The following is a 20711-nucleotide window of genomic DNA, read 5'->3' as shown; positions in this document are numbered from 1 at the left end:
TTATCAAATAAATGCAGCGAAGTAAAAGTACAATATTTGCCACAAAATGTAGTGAAGTGGAAGTATTTCGTAGCAATAAAAGGGAAATACTCAATGTACTTAGTCACATGCCATCACTGTCAAGGTCTCTGAGTAAAAGTATCTGTTTGTACTTAGGTAGGTTACAAGTAAAAGTAAACTATATGTATGTAATCTGAAAAGTAACAGGTAACAACGTAAAAGTACAATATGTGCCTCCAAATTGTAGTGAAGTGGAAGTATTAGGTGGCAAAAATACTCAAGTAAAGTAACTCAAAATTGTACTTAAGCAGCACTTGAGCAAATGTACTTAGTTACATGACATCCCTGATTATAAACAGATGAATATGAGTAAAAGTACCTGATTATACATATACTTAAATGTAATCTAATTTGGAAAGTAACTAGGAACTGCAGTAATCAAATAACTGTAGTGGAGTAAAAGTGCAGCATTTGCCTCTAAATTGTAGTGCAGTGGAAGTACTTTGGTATCAAAAGTACAAATAAAGTTAACTATTTGTTTGTAATCTGAAAAGTAACAGGTAACTAGTAGTGGAGTGGAAGTATCAGGTGGCGTTCCATCAGTGAGTAAAGTACCTGAGTATTGTCTTCAGGCAGTACTTGAGTAAAAGTACTCAGTTACATTCCATCAGTGAGTAAAGTACCTGAGTATTGTCTTCAGGCAGTACTTGAGTAAAAGTACTCAGTTACATTCCATCACTGAGTAAAGTACCCAAGTATTGTCTTCAGGCAGTACTTGAGTAAAGTACTCAGTTACATTCCATCAGTGAGTAAAGTACCCAAGTATTGTCTTCAGGCAGTACTTGAGTAAAAGTACTCAGTTACATTCCATCAGTGAGTAAAGTACCTGAGTATTGTCTTCAGGCAGTACTTGAGTAAAGTACTCAGTTACATTCCATCAGTGAGTAAAGTACCTGGATATTGTCTTCAGGCAGTACTTGAGTAAAAGTACTCAGTTACATTCCATCAGTGGGTAAAGTACCTGGATATTGTCTTCAGGCAGTACTTGAGTAAAAGTACTCAGTTACATTCCATCAGTGAGTAAAGTACCTGGATATTGTCTTCAGGCAGTACTTGAGTAAAAGTACTCAGTTACATTCCATCAGTGAGTAAAGTACCTGAGTATTGTCTTCAGGCAGTACTTGAGTAAAAGTACTCAGTTACATTCCATCAGTGGGTAAAGTACCTGGGCTCTCCGGGGCACCTGACCACACGCGGTGATGGACCGCAGCCGGTCAGAACAGGTGTCAGAACAGGTGTACGAACCTCCACGAGCTCTTTTATTGTCGTACTGTGGGCGTGGGGCGTGTGCGCGTGACAGACAGGCGAAGAGGGGCGAGCTGCGAGGGGACGAGCACGAGCCTCCTCCCCTGTGAGAGCGGGCCCGCGCGGCGCTCTCCCGACAGCGCTCTCGTGCTGCCGCGGTACTGTAATCATATGATAGGGAGGCGAGCCGCCGCAGATCGCGACACACCGGGCGGACACAGCGCAGCAGCCGGGCCGGAGGACACCAGTTGACGGGAGACGTGCAGCCGCGGGAGAAGTGCGAGGAGTCGGTCACAGTGTCGCCTGAAGTGTCACACAGAGCCACGCGCCCTCTTTAAAGGAACTTTTTTGAAACTCCGGAGAGAGTCGGACAGAGGAGGGGGGAGAAGAAGAAGAAGAAGCAGAAGAAGAAGAAGAAGAAGAAGAAGGAGAAGAAGAAGAAGAAGAGAGGGGCGCACACACGAAAACGTTACCCGAAGAGGAGTCGAGCTAACCGGGGCCACTTTGAGCCGAGTGCGGCGGTCAGCGGGTCGCGGCCGGCGGATTCCCCTGCGGTCCTCGCATCGCTTGCCGGGGCGTGTCTTTTTTTTTTTTTTTAAATCCCCCCCTCTCTCTCCCGTAAGTTAAGTTTTTTCGACCAGCCAGGTCACTTTATTGTCGACGCCTAGTGAGCCATGGTCGGGGAGACAGAGGTGAAGGAGCGACCCAAGTCCAACCCGGACTATCTGATGCAGCTGATGAACGACAGGAAGGTGATGAGCTCCCTGCCCAACTTCAGCGGCATCTTCACGCATCTGGAGCGGCTGCTGGACGAAGGTAAACGCGGCTTTTTTTTTTTTAAAGCACTTGTCACATTGCAGAGGACTTTTTCCTAATTCAACGCTGAGCTTTAACTGGTGAGCGTTAATAAAAAAAAAAGCAACGTTATGGAGTCGCTTTATTGAGTCGGTCATTAACTGCAGGGATTCCTCTCCGGCTCCTTGGAAACGTGACAGTCGTGTCATCCATCCGCCGAGAGCCGCTAATGACTCGTTATTAAACACACAACTCACTCACACAACTGCGCTTTTACATGCACAATGACATGAATCAAAAGTTTCTGTTGATTGGCTGTTAAATCACATTTTTAATTTGTTGAGGGCAGCAGATGAGCTCTCTCTCTCTCTCTCTCTCTCACTCTCTCTCTCACACACACACTCACACACACACACACACACACACACACACACACACTGGGCAGTTGGTGATGGGAACAAACAGACAGTTGTTAGTCTTTCCCAGTGACCTAATGCGCAGGCTTATGTGAATGCTGCAGCCCATCCCTGAGCAGGAGAGCATGTCACTGTGCAAAATGTGTGATCGTACACGCCGTCTGCACAGCTGACCACATGCACTTAAACTTGTTGCCATCTCACATTTGCAGCAAAAGTCCACAATCTTAACTCCACGTCACTTGTTTTCAGTGTGATTCTCGCCACTGTTGTTGCACATCAGGATCACCGGGGTCCTGACTTGCTGCTCCGTGACAAGTCTCATGACGCAGCAAGGTTGCACTCATACCAGACGACCTCCAGAGCCTGACAAATAGGTCAACTTAACACGTCTAGTGGTGTGCGCTCGCGTTGACGACTGACAGCCGAGCACATTCATCCCTCGCACACGATAATGTGACACCCGTGCTCAGAATGAAAGGCATTGTACCGTGCTCACTTCCAGCCTGGCTGTGTCTTCTTGCCTGAGTAATGTGGACAAGGACACAGCACCAAAAAGTTTGTGCGGGGGTAATAAGAAAGCCTGCCAGTCACACGTATTGTCAGGCTGCATGTTTGTTGCATATTTGGAAACACTGCGGCCGCGTCCGCTCTATATATAAACCAATGACAGGTTGAAGTGTTCAGATAAGGCCTGCTGCAGCTCCCCCCCCCTTTATCCTGCACTCTTTTAACTCTGTTGTCTTCTACTTCTCGTTTTCTTTCAGCAAGTTGCAGCTGAAGTGTGACACAAGAGCTGCTTGTCTGTGCAGATTTGTTTGTGTGTGCGTGTGTGTTTTAATAGTCACTTTTGGTCTTTAACAGGTCAGAATGGGTTATTAGAGGATCATCATTGTCACTGTAGCTGTGCCTGTAATTATGGCGTCCTACTGTAGTTATTACGGTCAGACTTATCACTCCGAGAGCAGGCAGACGTGCCTGTCAGGCTGCTTAGGTCAGATGATATTTGTGACTCAAGGCGGTTATTCTGTACGTGTGTGTGCGTGTGTGTGTGTGTGTGTGTGTGTGTGTGAGTTCAAGCCAGGGGTCTGTGTGTATCTGCTGCGTATGTGTTTGTGTGATGCAGTAGTCAGTTATTATTGTGCTAGCGTGTCATTACAAAGGCATCAGAGGTTAGCATCGGTCATTGAGACGACACCAAACAAGCAGACAGGCAGACAAACACAGTCTCACTCACGACGGCGTCTCGGCACCAAACCTGAGACAAAAAACTGACCGTTTAACAGCCGTTTTTAAGCAGAAATAATGAAAAGTCTCAGATGTAATGAGCATTTTGCCACTTTTCTTTGTTTTGTAAACTACATTTCTTTGGGGATCAACTGATCTCTTTTCAGGGCCAATACTGATATTCATTATTGATAATCAAGGAGACTGATCAGCGATATTTGGAACTGATATAGATTCACAGTTCAAATGAAAATCTTAGTGTCAAAATTTAGAAATTTAGAAAAAACAGAAATGGAAAGTAATTAAAGTTCAGTTTACTCAAGTCCTCGACAAATTTGAGGTACTCGTACTACTCGAGTATTAACATTACACTTACTTTTACTCCACTTTATTTATTTGATAACTTTAGCTACTAGTTACTTTGACAATTCAGATTATTCAGTGTTGATAGGATTTTTCTCGTGACGTGTAACCAGTCAGATAGTGTTGTGGGCGTGACGTTGAGTGAAACCACAGACTCACAACTACAGACAGGAAGGTGGCTACGTGGGAGCCACAGTAGCACATTTTTAAATCAATTTATTTGATTGGCAGTCTGATGGGAAAAAACACAGACTTCAAAAATCAGAAAATGCTGAATGTCAGATCTGATTAGTGACACGGCCTGTTGCCCTGAAAGAAAAAAAAAGGAAGACACCAAAAAGGCATTTATCAAACTTTTTTGCATTTTATAGACGGGAAGATTTATTGAATAATCACAAAATGGCCTGCAGATTAATCAAAATGAAAAAAAATCTCTCGCTGCAGCCGTGTTACCTTTTGATAATTGCCTTGTCTGTGTGGTTGTTGAATAACTAGTGACATGATCACAGGTGGGTCACTGTGACCCCACTAACATGCATGTTTCTTCATTACATTATTTACACAGGGAACAGTGTGTGTGTGTGTGTGTGTGTGTGTGTGTGTGTGTGTGTGTGTTGGAGAAGGCCACAGAAAGAGAGAAATTGCCTGTAATAATTGCAAAGCAGTCAGTGGTTAGATTCTACATTGTGGTGCAGAATACTTGTGACTGTCTCGCTGCCTCGCTGTCTGTCTGCCTGTCTGACTGCGACACTCAGACCGTGCTGTAATTCTGGTGACAGTGAGTCATCGTCCTAAGAAACAGACGTGTGAAGAAATGTGACACTCGTCGTCCCTCATTGACACTCTCCCGTACGTCCGCAGTTAATTTTACTCAACTTTACTCCTGTCTTCTTTCTTCCTCCGTCTCGCAGAAATCGGCAGGGTACGCAAGGACATGTACAACGACACGGTGAACGGCGGCATGTTCAACGGACGGGACATGGAGGAGCTTCCCGAAGCGATCGGCCCTGTGGCTCAGCTGCAGGAGAAGCTCTACGTTCCTGTCAAAGAGTACCCCGACGTGAGTGGACAAACACACGACCTTTGACCTTTCAGAGGAGTTTGTTTACTTTTTGCTGTTGTCACTTTATCTCCACTTAGTTACAGAGAGGCTGCCAGAAAGTCGGCGAGGCTTTTAATCAAGGCTCAATCAATAATGACCCAGAAAAGTGTTTTCCAACAAGATTAAAGAATGATTAGTGGTAAATACTCAAAAAAAGCGAGTAACTGATGCACATTCCTTCTCTGCGACACAGTTTTTAGCCATAAGTTTACACTATAAATATTTACAAGAGCTTAAAAGGCTGGATTAAGTCTTTCCCCCAAATATAAAGACAAGTGCAGTGCGGTGGAAGACACTTCACCATCCAGCACATCCCCGCGCTCGCCAAGTACAGTTAAGCACTTCAATATGAGTTGCGTTGATCCAGATTGAATGGCTCACATGACTTTCTCCGTGCATCAGCTCGCCAATCACCGAATACAATGACAGGCTGTCCTCACTCACATGACAGAAGACTAACAGGACACACACACACACACACACACACACACACACACACACACAGGAGGGCACTAGAAACGGTTGAAGTCAAGGTTAAATTTAGAGAGCAGTTCCTCTATCTGAATGTCTGTGTGTGTGTGCGTGTGTGTGTGTGTGTGTGTGTGTGTGTGTCTGTGTGTGTGTGTGTGTGTGTGTGTGTGTGTGTGTGTGTGTGTGTTCGTGTGTGTGAGAGAGAGAGAGTCGACGGTCGTCTTAGAGCGAATGTGTTGCAACCGAAGTGACTTTAGGTTAAAGTCAGTTAAAAAGGATAGGAAGAGGCTGCACAAATGTCATGAGCAAAGCAGAGACAGTGGCAAAGAAACAAACACACACACACACACACACACACACACACACACACACACAGAGGCAGCTGTCTAGTTAATCACTCAGTCATAGTGACAGATAAGGTTAAGAGAACGCCGCTGTCCTGTCATGCCACCAGCACCAGCCAGCACCCATATAATGAGCTATTTTTGTCCCTCTTAGTAACACAAACACATCACAGATGCACAAACTTCAAAGGCACACTGTGGGGTTAGGGTGACACACATGTATGCAAATACACGCACATTGTAAAAGGGCAATTTGAGTGTGTGCAGTCAAATGTGCCTTGTTTCATTTCCACATCATTGTTTTTGCTCTTTTTTGTGTAGTTCAACTTCGTGGGGAGGATCCTCGGCCCGCGTGGACTGACAGCCAAACAACTGGAGGCCGAGACCGGCTGCAAGATTATGGTGCGAGGAAAGGGCTCCATGAGGGACAAGAAGAAGGTACACACACTCATACACAACACCACACTCAATTAATGCTTTCTTTGAAGCTCTGAGTTAGTCTAGTTAGCTTAGCATAAAGACTGAAGACAGGGGGAAACAGCTAGCCTGACTCTGTCCAAAGGTAACAAAAGTCCTCTCGTCTAATCTAGTTATAACCGAAGACTCCGAGAAGTCACGACGTCCGGCCAAGAAATAGTGAAGTGAATGCAGAAGTGCCTTTAACATGCAAGATGTAGGAGAACAAGAAAGAAAGAAATGACATCTATGCATTGTGTTGCGGAGATATCTACTGAAGTTAGCATGCTAACCAGCTAACCCTGTCCTGGTCCAAAGCTCTTGTGCTAGCGGAATAAACATCAGCACCTCTCCAGTGCAGCAGTTACTCTCGTGGTATGCTGCCCCCTGTTTGCTTAACTACTCTTATGAACTCTTATGAATGGCCAGCAGGGGGCACCTCGACTCATTTAAAAAAGGGAGTATCATTGTATGTAAGCTTATGAGAAAATGACCGTACTTCTCACTTGATTTATTACATCAGTGAACAGTTTCCTCATGAGTTCATGATCTCGATCGCTGAGTTGAAGTCTTCTTCAACACAGCGTGATGTTCATTTATTAAATTACGGTCCCATTTAGAGTAAAATAGACGATAAAGCAGGATGCTCGTTATAGCGTGGCTATCTTGTGATTTCAGTCGCTCCCTTGGCTTGTGCTCAGGTTCTCGGGTCAGATCCAATCAGGATATCCTCCCCAGCTCCGCCCTCTAATCCAAATATGGAGTCTAGTCTATAGACCAATGGGTGACGTCACAGTTTGTTTACACCCCAACTTATCATTTCTGCAGAGCAGTATTTGTAAAGATTTAACAAAGGAGATATAACTTGTAATTAGTGAGTAATTAGTGAACTTTAGAGGTGCTGGAATGCAGATTTTGTTACTTCAAACGAAGCCAAGCTAGCTTTTTTCCCCTGTTTTTAGTCTTATGCTAAGCTAAGCTAACTGGCTGCTTTATCCTTATATCAACAGTAAAGACATAGGAATGGTCACAAACTTCTCATCTAAATCAATTCAAGAAAGAAAATGTGTATTTCACAAACTTTTCTTTCTTATTCTTTTTTTCAAGACTTGGTCTTAAAGTTGATTATGGTTGAGACAAGTATGCCGTCAAACTGATCGTTATTTGTACTTAAGTTATTGTGAAAGTTACATGCTGTGCTTCGATCTGACCTCATTTGGGGGTGGACGAACACTCGGCAATAACAAAACGGACAAAAACAAACAAGAACACGATGTTCAAATGCGTCCGAGCAGCTTCAACGTGAACCGAATCCAAATGGGTGAAAATAGATTTCTGCTCTCAGATGTAAGAATAAGTTTAAACAGACAAACAACAATCATGTAACACAAAGATAGTAATGGATTTTGATCCAAATACTTCCCACTGATTGAGAGTTTCACTTAAGAGTTGGCTGCAAACACTCCACACTCTTCTATCTATCTGTCCATCTATCTATCTATCTATCTATCTATCTATCTATCTATCTGCCCATCCTTCTCTCACAATGAGTTTTTGGACCTCGGTTTCCCTCTCCTGTCCTGGTGTTCGGTCCATCTGTTCTCCCTTCCTCTCCCCTGGTGTGTGCTGTTGGACGGAGTCGGCTCAAGCTTTCCAAACGGCAGGTGGAGCAAGTCCAGCATTCCAACCCACCCTCTCTCTCCAGAACATTCCCTACCCCGCACGCCCCTCCGAGAGAAAGAGAGAGAGACACACACAAACACACAGACACACACAGAGAGACAGAGAGGAAGGAAAACAGAGACACAGTGGGAGGCAACAGGGGGAGAGGAGAGAAAGATGTTGACTTTTGGTGTTTTTCAGAGTGATACATCTCACTTGACAAAACATCCACAGAGGATTGAATGTCCGAGCACACAATGCTGAGAGAGAAGACTTCATGATTTCAGTTTTTAACAAGGCTGCAACTTGCACTTATTTTCATTGTAGAGCAATCAGAGGTTTTTGTGATTAACTGTCAAAAGCTGTGAATGGTTTTGAATTATGGGTTAAGATAAGGAGATCGATACCAGACTCTCAGACCCGTCCGTTAAATATGAGCAGCAGGAGGAAAAACAGGCGGCCGGGCGAGGAAAGTCTGCGTACCCGGCTAAGAAATAAAGAAATATAATCCAGGACATAAAGGTCGAAAAAAGATCTAGTTCGTACGACTTCTTGTCCGACCACGACATAAATTAAAAGTACGTATTAGAAGGCGAAATTAAACCGGCAGTAGACCTTAAAGTTTCGAAGTAAATGTTGATTACACAATGAAAATCAAATTCACGTCTCCATTAAAAACTTAATCAGTGAATGAACTCACGTTTTGTCCTGTGTTGTTGGTTCTTGTTACACGATCCAGTTGTCTTTGAGACAGTGGCGCTAACAATACCATTTGGGAACACTAGGGGGGGTGAAGTTGTCTGTTTCCTCTGAAGGCCTTCACATGCAGGGATAATGGAGCACATGTTCGGACAATCTCTCCTGGAGGACGTTGGTAGTTTTGCTCTCAGTTGTTCACATGAAAAGTGACATCAAGAATAACAAAAGAAAGCAAAAGAGTTCAAGTTCACACGGCTTACTTTATTACCTCCCCCACAGCTAGTGGGCAGGTGTAGGTGTAAATCATGTACTGTATACAACATGGACGGTGTCTCCATGAATGTTTTTGAAGAGCCATTGTGAAGCTCAGTGTGGTGGCTCCTGCGTTCGCCATTTGGCAGCGTCTGACTTCATCTAACTCCCAGCTAATCTAAAAATAGGCTAAGAAGTGGAGCTCAGGTTGAATGAAGCGTTAAGCCTGAATATAATTTTGAACAAGTGAGTTGATTAGCGAGACCAAGACTGTTTTTGGAAAAGGCTGTTAACATTTGAACACATGCAGTTTTTGGCACTTTCGTGTTGACTTAATTTTTCAGCCCTGCTTGACGTGATTGTCAGATTGTTGGATTCAGAAAGTTATTTGAGCAAATAACTCTAAAAAATGATTTAGTGAGCTTTACAGATGCTAGTAGGTGGGTTTTGTGACCACTGGACAGAGCTCGGCTAGCTGTTTCCAGTTGTTATGCAAAGCTAAGCTAACTGTCTGCCTGTAGCTTCACATGTCACGATTATAATGAAGGTCAGGCTAACCTGAGAAGAGGGACATGAACCAAATGTTATGGCGATCCATCCACGAGAAAGTTTGTTGAGAAAGTTAAGTCATAAATATATCTGTCGGTCTTAGGGTGGCACTAAAGGAAAATTCAGAGCATCACTAAATTCACTGTTCATTCAGGACTGTTTAAACACAATTTCATGATTTATTTACATTTATTGAGATATTTCAGTCTGGATGTAATGACCGATTGAAGAACCACCAACTGATTAATGTCCCAAGAGTTCGAAACAGAGAAAAGCAGCGAATCCAGCTTGTGTTTGGCACACAAGGTTATCCAAAATAGACACTTGCATGAGTAAGCATGTGCACCTGTTGTGTTTATGAATAACACTAACAAATACAACCAGCATCAGTGTGACTCAATAAATGAGTCATCAATGCTGTTATTGTCATTGAATCAACATCTAAATATCAATTAAAGGTGAAATTTATAAGAATTTTGGTTTAAAACATCCAAAAATGAACCAAAAAGTGTGAAAAAACAACAGATTTGATGTCTTATAACATGTTTGTGCTGTGTTGCAAAGTTGTCTACTGATGTTAACATGTTAAGCAGCCCAGTCCAACCTCGTAATACTACTGGATCGCTAGCTGCATGGCTAACTGAGCCACCTACAGTTAGCAGCAATTAGTGGTTACTTTACTGATATGCTGCCCCCTATTTGTTTGCAGTGACCTTTGACAGGAGGCCAATTCTTACATATTGCACCTTTAATCAATGTGTCATTTTAGTATAGAGATAAAACTGTGACAAAGAGCGGTGTGATTTGGGGAAATGTTCCAGAAAGAATCAATAAACTGTAACACCAAACTTCTGTAGCGACCGAAGTGCAACAGGAGTTTGATAACGCTTCCAGAGCTGCATCACAAGGACCTTGAGCCTTGTGTGCATTTGTGCGTAGTTTGAGGCCAAGCTACAAAACCGAGCCAAACAAGAAGAAAAGTGAAATCCTGTTCCTTCTCTGCAGCAACGGACCGAGCCTGTGCTGTGCATTCAAACGGGGCTTTTAAAACCTTTTTTGTGTTTCAGGAGGAGATGAACCGAGGGAAGCCCAACTGGGAGCACCTCAGCGAGGACCTCCACGTCCTGATCACAGTGGAGGACACACACAACCGGGCCAAGATCAAACTCCAGCGAGCCATCAACGAGGTCAAGAAACTTCTGGTGCCCGCTGTGAGTATGAGTCCGAACCCCTCAGCGTCAAATATTACGGACCGGACTGACGGAAAAGCCGTGTGTGACTGGATGAGGGTTCGCTGTGTTGGTATGCATGGAAGGGGGAAGGGGATTGTCAGTCCAAAAAGTGTGTGTGTTTGTGTCTTTTTTGTGTTTTTGTGTGCGTCTCTGTGTGTATGAGAGAGTATGTGTAAGGGGTTAGGGTAATTAGGGAACACGCATAAAGGGGTTTCCATGGTAACCCCGGGTTGTTTGAAAGGCTGAGGGAATGAATGGAGAGTCTGTTCACTTGTTCTCCCCACTCCATCACTCCTTTCACTCGTTCACAACTCACTTAATTCCCAAACTACTGGCTACAGTATTCCTCTTTTCTCCCCTTTTTTTTTTGTTGTTGTCCACACAAGAGGACATTTTGATTGCACTCCTCAACATTTCTCACATTCTCCAGCCCACCTATCTGCCCCCCCCCACCCCCCACTCACATACATACATACATACATACATGCATAAATGTGTGCAAACATGACGAAAATGAGAGAAACACATGGGCACAGCGACACACACTCACTTAATTATCTCGTCTTTGACACACAATCACAAAGGCACATATTTTGAAATCACAAGGCTCCTTCCTTTCCCCCCTCTGTAATACTTGCAACAATGGAAACAGACTGAAAAGACCAGCAGGGGGATTTCTATTGCAGCAATCAGCCGTCACTTCCGCTCCAATCACAGCAGAGCATCGGCCAGTGCTAAAAGTAAGAAGTGTCTATAGGCAATCAGGAGCTGAACACCTGTTAATCTACGCTTGTGGCTGTGCGAGTGTGGCGGGTGAAGTTAATGATATGTTAGTTTAACCCAGCCAACCTTGCCATCTCACTGTAAATCAGTCGAGCTTTTCACTGAGCTGTAACTGGAGCTAAGAAGGTATGACGTCTGACACCGAATATATTCTGGGGGATGCAGTGGCTGTGTCAAGGTCCGGTCAACTTCGTCTGAGACTTTAAAGTTTTTCTCTTCAGAAAGACATTCAAACTGAATCATAATTACTTTCAGCGTACTGAGATGTTTGCTGACTTGTTGACCGGACTCCCACAGAAGTGAATTCATTCACTTGTCAAACGGCTGAATGACAATCCTCCTCGCTATGTGCGCTGATTGTGCTGCTCTGCTTGTGTGTGTGGTGGTGCAGGCTGAGGGGGAAGACAACCTGAAGAAAATGCAGTTGATGGAGCTGGCCATTCTCAACGGGACCTACAGAGACGCCAATGTCAAGACGCGTAAGGATGACATCATAATTAACATGTGGAGGAGGGTTGGTGGGAGACAAAGGAGGGGTCTCGGTACAGGAGTCCACTGTATATATGAACAATGCCTCTGTTTCTCCTGTTAAATAGTCTGTTTGTCCTCTCCTCTTCTTCCCTGTCTATTGTATGTGTGTGCACTTTGTGTGCTTGCGTGTGGGTGTGCGCATACTTGCATTATTGTATGTTTGTGTGCTGCGCAGCCACCGCCGCCTTCCCTCTAGGGACCCCTCAGGCGCCTCGGATCATCACAGGCCCGACGCCCGTCCTGCCTCCGAACATGCGCAACCCTGCCCCCGTCACCACGCCGACCATCATGCCTCTGATTCGTCAGATCCAGAGCTCAGCCCTCGTACAGGGAGGGAATCCACACCCGGCGCTGGTGCAGCAAGGGCCCGAATCTGGAATCATCTACACGCCGTACGAGTATCCCTACACACTCACGCCCTCCATATTGGAATACCCGATCGACTCAACTGGAGTATTAGGTATTGTAATCAAAAGTTCATCACTTTCATACATGGTCAATGGATGTATTATGAGAACTGGATACTGGACTCCAATCACACGCGTAAATAACCCTTTCCATTCGGGTCTCCGTCCCTAGCCCCGCCCACTTGAGACGACAGCACGCACAGAAAATAAATTGCATTTCTGGTCTTCGAACATTAAAACCCACTTGGTTAAAAATTCACCCAGTGTGAGGTCGATATAGCACTGATGCAATACGGGGTTATGTTGACCCAGTAGCAACAGGGTGCTTTGACCCAGTGTTGACCGTCTGATTACTGGATCAAAACAGTGTGTTCGTGGCAAACTGTAATGAGTTCTTTAGACATGTTTTATCATTCGAGTTCTGGTGCTGGTCGAGACTTGAACCTGTCTTGTAGCTACATTATAAAGATGTGATCAGATAGAAATCAAATTATTTTTTGTCCTGCGTCTTTTCACCACTCGTCTGCGTGTGCAGTCAGTCTAGCACGAGGCACACCGACCGTTTGTATGATACGATACAACTTTATAGTCCGTTTACACTGAAATTCATTTTGCATCCTCAGCCAGCGCCGCTCAAGAAGTCTACACACAGATTAGACATACAGTTACACGTATGACTCATAAAGGCACATCGAACACAAAACGTTTGTGTTCAGCTCAGCCTCTGACTGAACTCAGAACTCAGCAGAAGCTTCAGGTCTTTCTTCGTTTCCCTCTCGTCTCTGTATTTTTATGAAGCAGATTCGTAAAACACTTCTGCCGCTCAAGTTTAAACATCTTTACATTGACTTTGATCTGTTCTGTACACTGCGAACTGCAGACTTGAGAGCTAAATCTCACAAATGTCACAATGACACAGTGTTGACATTTGCATTAATGCTTTATTGTTATTCAGAATCAGTGTTTGGATATCCTGTTCGTTCAGCACTTCTCAGCCACTGTACATTACTGTTAGTTAGAAATGGGACAAGACCAAGTCACCAGCTGTCGACGACGATGTTTAGCCACCTGTGGTCCTACACTTTCAGTCCAAACTGATATTAGAGGAGCGCTACAAAGTGAAGCAACTTTGCTGCTCGAGTTTAATTAAACTTCAGGAATCATAAGCCGTCGAAGGAAGGTAATGCAACACTGAAATACGTCAAAATGCCAGACTGTCATCGGCAATGTGATGCCACAGAGAAATCAGCAAACTAATAGTGATTAAGTTAGTGAAAAGGATTAAATACGTTGAAACAACAAAGCGTGCCTCTCGTCCCAACACTTCACCCGACCGCTCTATTGCAACAAGAGCCAGAACATCGTACCTCCAGGTGTGAACGCGCAAAACGGAGGGTGAAAGGCCTGCTTCCCCCCCACGTAACGAAAAACCTGATTATTTTTGTGTTAATGTCGCGTTGGGTAGCAGGTGTTTTTGTGTAGCAGTGCTACGGTTTGACACTGGGAACAATTGGCAGCAGTATCCAGCTCTTGTAATACATCTACGGCACATACACATGAATTCTGAAGCTCATTGCTGGGCTAACAGTCCCTTCTCCCTGTGTTTTTGCAGGTATGGCTTTCCCAACCAAAGGCTAAGCAATAGCAACCCTTCCTAGCACACACATGGACTGGCTTGCAGAGACCCCCCTCCTCCCCCTTTCTCCCCCTCCTCCCCTACATACTTGTCCCGCAGAGCAAACACTCAAAGTTTGCTCATACTTTAGGATGACAGATTCCTCGACAGTCATTCTGTAGTCAAGTGTCCATTCCTGTTAATTTCCTCCTTGTATTAGCAGACTAGTGTTGTGGTGTGACAGCTATTTAACATTTTTTAATAGTTCAGCTTCCGCTTGTAATTTTAACACGTTTTAGTGAACCCATAGATATTTTAGCGCCGCTGTTTGTGATTTAATATATGTTAAAGCTTATTTTAATCACAGAGCTCTAGAGTGACTTTGCTTACAGCTGATGTTGAATCTACTAGTGAAGCTTAGTGAGAAATTAGTGGTTTGGATTAATATTTTCTTTAGAGAGCAGAAGACCACAAAACAACAAAACATTCTGTCTCTTAGACGCGTTTTGACTGATTTTCACCCTCAGCCTTGAACACTTTTTTTTGTTTTTTTTTTGTAAAAATTCCTGGTTTCACTGATGTTGGTGCCATGGGTGGACTGTTTGATGTCTTTCTGATGAGTAACCTTCTGTGTTCTGTTTTGGCGATGTCAATGGCTGTTAGCAGGTGCCATGACCGCTAAGGTACGACGCCACGACAAGAGAATCCATCCTTACCAAAGGGTAGTGACCCCAGACAGAGGTTAGTTAGCTCACCAGCCACTTTATGTGTATGTGTATATGTGTGTGTGTGTGTGTGTGTGTTAGCGTGCATGCAGACCAATGGACCAATTTCAGTTTACATGTGTCTGTAATACGGCATGCCTAAAAAGAGAAATTACTGTATCAGGCGAAGAGGTCACACGCTGAAGCAGTGTAAAATGTGAAACAGTGTTTGTTGCAGTGAAAGTGAAATAAGTGAGCAGATTGGGAGGAACCATGTGAGGGGTGACAGCTGCAGCGGTTATCTTTGCTCGCCTGTTAGATAAACTGGACGGCTCGCGGTGCCGGGACCCTCTCAATTAGAATGGATCGCTCCGTTCATGTGACTCGGTCCTTGTGACTCTGGATTTGGAGTCCTCTCTCAGAAACTTTTCTCTTTTTTTGTCGTCGTTTATCTCTTCACTACTACTCTTGACCCTAAACTGTGGGAATTTTTATTTATACCCAACTTCATTCCAGTAGATTTCCACAAATGTTTTTTTTTTTTTATGATTAATTAAATCCTGTGTTGTGCCCAATGACTATATGACATTTAAAGTAACAGTGATTGTCTTTTTTCCTGAAGGTCATTTCAATTCAATATGATCTTTGGTCTTTACTACTAAAACACAGCGTGTGATGACTACTGAGGTCTGTGTTACAAGCTCTTTTGTATGAAATACTGTTGTTTGTGGTCTTATCAGTCGCCCACTGGACTTTATCATTGGGGCTGTTTACATCTTTCATATATTTCCTAGCCAGAGTGGTGCTGTTACCATGTATTTAGCTGCAAAATAAATTTGTATATAGGGATTTTAAGGATTTAAGTGCTTATATGAAGCTTATGGAACAAGATCGCTTGGAAATACTTGTAGTATTTTTCTTTTTTTTTTCTTTTTTTTTTTTTTTTAGTTTTTTTAGTTTGTAAATTTTTATTTTTGTTTTTACGACATGCTTTTTATAGATGAAGTGTCTCCATGTAAACTTCAAACTTTATTCAAGGTGTGTAGCTACTACTGTTTTAGTCACCGCGAACGGTGGCAATGAAGGCAGTGTTTTGCTCTGTCTATTTAAGATGAGGTGACCTTCTCGATTCACAGGCCTCGTGACTGTTTTATGCAATAGAAAAATGGACTAGCTAGCTACAATATATGTGTGTATGTGAGCGGTGGTGCTCTTGTTGTACACGATGGACAAAAAAACACTAAAAGGCAATAAAGATGACTATTGAAAAAAATCTCTAAAGAAAACCAAAGCCTCTAAATTCTTGTAGTTAGTCTGTCTATTGTTAAATTGTTTCCTCTAAAATCACCATCTCTTAACCTCTCATCACTGTCTCTTATGGTGCCTCTTTGCTTACTGTAGTCATTAGGTGCTCTTCTAATACTCCATAGCACAAAGATAATCAATAATCAGTTAATCACAACTGTTAATCATCAAGATCCTGCGCCTGCTGCTAAACAATAGCTCTTCTTGTCAGCGAGTGAAAGTATTTCTGAGGCCCAGGCACTTTTCTTTGGACATAAAGGTCACTCTCTCACCCACATGAAACCATGCTGTCTCCCTCTCTGTCTCATGGTTTCACTGTCTGTCTGTGCTAGACGTAGCCCAGCTAGCATGAGTAGTATCACTATAGCAGCAGTCACACGACAGGAGGGGCACCTTCTCCTTAACCTAACCCTGCAAACACCTTCATGAGTCCACAGAGCATCGCTAACCAGCCATTCCTTATGTCACCACCCGGTGGTTGATGTAAGTCGTTCTGAATGGTTATGCCGGGCTCATGAAGGTGTTGCGCAGCTCTTCTGTAGCGCCCCTCATGCTGTGTGACTGCAGTAGATCTGCCTTGTTGTCATCCTGACGCCACTAGCTGACACTAATCTCTCTTCTATCTTTTTTTCTTTTTATGTCCCCTTTTATGTGCCCTTTTTGTTTCCTTTCCACGTCTGTCCGTCTCTGTCTGTCTAACTCTAGCTGCCACGGCAACTAACCCATGACCCCTTGACCTTCTGACCTTTCCGCCCACTGATGACCCGCCCATCTCTGCCCCGCTGGCGTGCTCATTGGCCCACGGCCCCGCCACTCCCTCAGCTCAGCCAACCAGACCAGCACATTGGGAACAACCCGGCTGCTTCTGTCTAACCAGCCAACCAGACGACAGCGATCATGGGAATAAACCTCAGGACCCCGCCCATCACCAAGTCCTAACCTAAAACTTTACCGAACGTGCCTTCCTTCCCAAAAGTCCAAAGCCAGAATGTTTTATAACCAGTCGACGGTTGAAATCCCAATCTGTAACACCAGTAGACTTTACTGGAGACGGGCCCCTGAACTGGTGAAGGGCTCTTAAGCCAATCCCTGGCTGTGCCAAACTGTCTCCCTGAGCTGCCCTGCCCTCAGTCCACCTGATGCAATAATATTAATGACTCATTAATAACACGGTAACTATACTGATGATGATGGTACTTATCCAGCACACGAACCCTCCGTAAACACTAAACTAAAAGAGACACGTTGATATTTTGTCACATTTTTCCTCATCGGGCACCTCCCGATTAACCTGGAAACTCTTACACACCTTGTTGCTTCTTTTTTGGGCCAACATACTTTGAATAACTCATTATAACAAAATTATAATCAGTGTTAATGTATTCGTATATTAACACACTCTCCCTTGAAATGTAACATGTGAATCCAATGATGTGTTTAAAAAGTCAAACAGGTGCTCAGTGAGGAAAAATAACAAACTGGAATCCAAAATTCAAAGTGTCCCCAAAGTTTTTCTTAAAGGAACAGTTCATCCAAAAATGAATCTACAGTCTTTATCTACTCACCCTGATACAGATGGAAAGTCAGGTGACGCTTCGTAGTCCACAAAACATCTCTGGAGCTTCGCAGCAAAACAGCATCGCAGCGTTCTCCTAAACAGCTGAAGTAGCTGGGGACTTGTTTTAAAACGTTACAAAACAACTGGTAACGAATGTGAAGTGGCTCCATACAGCTCGTCTGACCTAATCCAAGTCTCCACGAGCCCTGAGATCTCAAATTGACTGAAATTATGTTATTTACATTTACTTTTTTAAACCAAAATGTAGCTGCCTTGCTAAAAGCATTAGCGTCTGAAGTGGGTGAACGGGCTCGACCACACCCATTTTTATAAAAATAATGACATTTTAATCTCTTCTAGTCTCCAACACACATTTGTAATAATATAACTTTTGCTATTTTTTGTCGCAGGCCTGACCTCGGGAGATTAATAAACATACAATGTAAATTAGCAAAAGGACAAATATAAACACACATTTGTCATAGAAATGTACACGCTGTTCTTCTGCTGGCGATCCCAGGTGGTATTATTGTTGTTGCTGTTTTTCTCAGAGCCGACAGGACAAAACGTGACTTTATTCATTCATTTAGTCTCAAATGGAAACAAGAAAGCAGATGGAAATGATGCCAGGCTGCAACATTTCTATCTGCTTGGATCACCAGTCAGGCCTCATTTTCCGCAGATGATTCCTCGGCTGGTGGCGACAGAAAGGCACGACAAAAGCCAAGTTCATGGGGAACTAATCTAAACACTGATGGTGTCATTATTATAATGACACGTTAGAGCACAAAACTTTTCTATTGCCAGTTTAAGAGAAAAATCTTCACTGTTGTTCGTGCTAATACTTATCAAGCATCAAAAGACATCTTGACATCTGAAACCAAATTCAGTTCCTTAATCTAATCTCACCAGCATCAGTGAGCCAATAAGGACGCAGCATGCTTCTTGGTGCTGGTGATCGGATGCCTCTGGGCAGAGACTGGGCTCAGCACGTGTATGTGTAATGTGTAATCTTTTGCTAAACTGGATTTTATAAAATTGGTACCGAAAAAAGTATCATTCAGGAACTGGTAATCAAAGCTAAGGTATCAGTTCTGGTATTGAACATTGAACGACACCCAGCCCTCGTAGCCGCAATGCTAATAGTCTCACGAGCTCAACAGCGTGTAAAGGTTGTAAATAACGTCTTTTCAGATCCGTGTGGAGTCTCCGGGCTTCTGTAGACTTGGATTAAGTTGTACAAGCAGCGTTTTCTCCAGCTGCTTCAGTTGTTTAGCAGAATGCTGCAACACTGTTTTTCTGTGACGCTCCAGAAACGTTTCGTCGACTACGAAACGTCTCCTGACTTTCCATCAGCGCGTGGATGAGGAGATACTGACTGACGTTTCATTTGTGGGTGAACTGTTCCTTTAAGCATCCCACTGAATCAACATATACAGTCTAAATACCAAGCGCAGAGAGGGAAGCGTGCACTTCCTTTGTCTAAATCTGGAGGACTTACACAACGATGCCTTTGCCTTCTTCACACTACAGTATTGTTATGAGCTTGAACGGCAGTGCCTTTATTTATTGAGAGCGATGGAACGATGTTTCACCTAAATCTACTTCTACCATGTCATTTGGGTTTTATGCAGATTAATCAAATGTCTCCCCGTGCACATGTTTATGGCTTTTTACATCCGTAACTCTTCTCAGTTCAGATCTCAGTGCCAAAAACTTAACAAAAAAAAAGTGGCTCATTTGAATTGGAGGTGCGATGCAGTATTAAAGCAGCAGCTAGTGTGTGAGATGTTTATGTGAGGTTGGGTTACCTCCAGAGAACAGTGTTATATTTGATTTTTCTTTGTTTGTTTGTTTGTTTGTTTTGTTTTGTTGGAGATGAAGTCGTCCATATATAAATATATTTTTGCATGTGTATCCGCTCTTTCAGAAGTTTTACAAACACACACCTGATGCCTTGACATACAAAAAAAAGAAAAGAAATCATGGAGTCGTAACATCTGTAACAAGTTTATAATGTATTTTTATATTCTATTTTGTACGTGAAAATAACATTAAATGACCTTTTCAGATAAGAAACATTATGCCTTACTACGGAGAATAATTTGGTGAACGTAACATCCTTCACGTGTCATTATTAGTAACCACTGTCCTGATTTACTGGAGTCTCTCTGATGTCCTCTGTGTTAACTTGAGCCTTTGAGATCAGCATTGCTTGCCTTCTGTGCCTTTTGTAAACTATGAGTGTGACAATTAACAGTGTAGTACAAACATTAATCTACTCTTCGGTGCCAAGTGTAGGTTACTAACTTTGTTACCACTTCTGTGATTATTAACCACTTGTCTCTGAACTCCTTTTAAAAAGACTTTACATGTGTGTCTAAAAAACAGTGAAAACAACAAATATGTGTTGAACGATGAACTTTTAACTTTTTTTGAGCAGGAATAACTCTTTGTACACTATTAAACTCGTAGCTATAAAACTAACAAAAACTTTGTCGCTTTTTCTCTGTAGCTCTTAATTATGCAAATCAGCTTCCTTTCTGCATACTAATCACCAAACACGCCTTAGATACTGAGAGAGAGAGAGGGGAGGAAAAAAAACAGCGGATACTTGAGACAAAATGAAGGGAAAAGGCCACAACATGGCGTTTTTCCCACTTCTCCTTTTTCTGTGTTCTCTCTCTGCTGTCTAAGTGGACATCACGCACGTCGATGTGTGTAATAAGAGAGGAGAAAACACACCCAGCTCACCATGGTTTCTACGAGGCATGCACATGTATAACAGAAAAGAAAAAGGAGGAGAGGGAGGAGGAGGATGAAGAGGAGGAGGAGGAGGAGGAGGAGGAGGAGGGAGGGTTCAGGTCTGGAGATGTCTGGGGAATTAAAGGGAAATTGATTGTGCAAGCTCGCCCTCAAACATCTGCAGAGTAAA

At 43.4% G+C, this 20711-nt stretch overlaps 1 protein-coding gene across 5 annotated transcripts; it reads left to right on the top strand.

Annotated features, from left to right (window-relative positions):
* The first annotated feature begins 1456 nt into the window (after positions 1-1456).
* On the top strand, positions 1457-19755 carry qki2 (QKI, KH domain containing, RNA binding 2). 5 transcript variants are annotated; one of them, XM_084342938.1, is made up of 9 exons: positions 1457-2121; positions 5018-5166; positions 6345-6461; positions 10709-10852; positions 12048-12135; positions 12363-12647; positions 14183-14206; positions 14876-14950; positions 16924-19755. In XM_084342938.1, exons 1-9 carry the CDS (start codon positions 1980-1982, stop codon positions 16944-16946), a joined length of 1047 nt encoding a protein of 348 aa, XP_084199064.1. In that variant the 5' UTR covers positions 1457-1979; the 3' UTR covers positions 16947-19755. The 5 variants fall into 5 exon arrangements, with proteins under 5 accessions (XP_084199064.1, XP_084199063.1, XP_084199066.1 ...); XM_084342937.1 differs by having other exon boundaries at positions 14873-14950; XM_084342940.1 differs by lacking the exon at positions 14183-14206.
* Positions 19756-20711: the final 956 nt, after the last annotated feature.

This window comes from Pagrus pagrus (genome assembly GCF_965226575.1).
Source record: "Pagrus pagrus genome assembly, chromosome: 21".
NCBI lineage: Eukaryota > Metazoa > Chordata > Actinopteri > Spariformes > Sparidae > Pagrus > Pagrus pagrus.
This window is presented reverse-complemented; position numbering and strand designations above follow the sequence as displayed.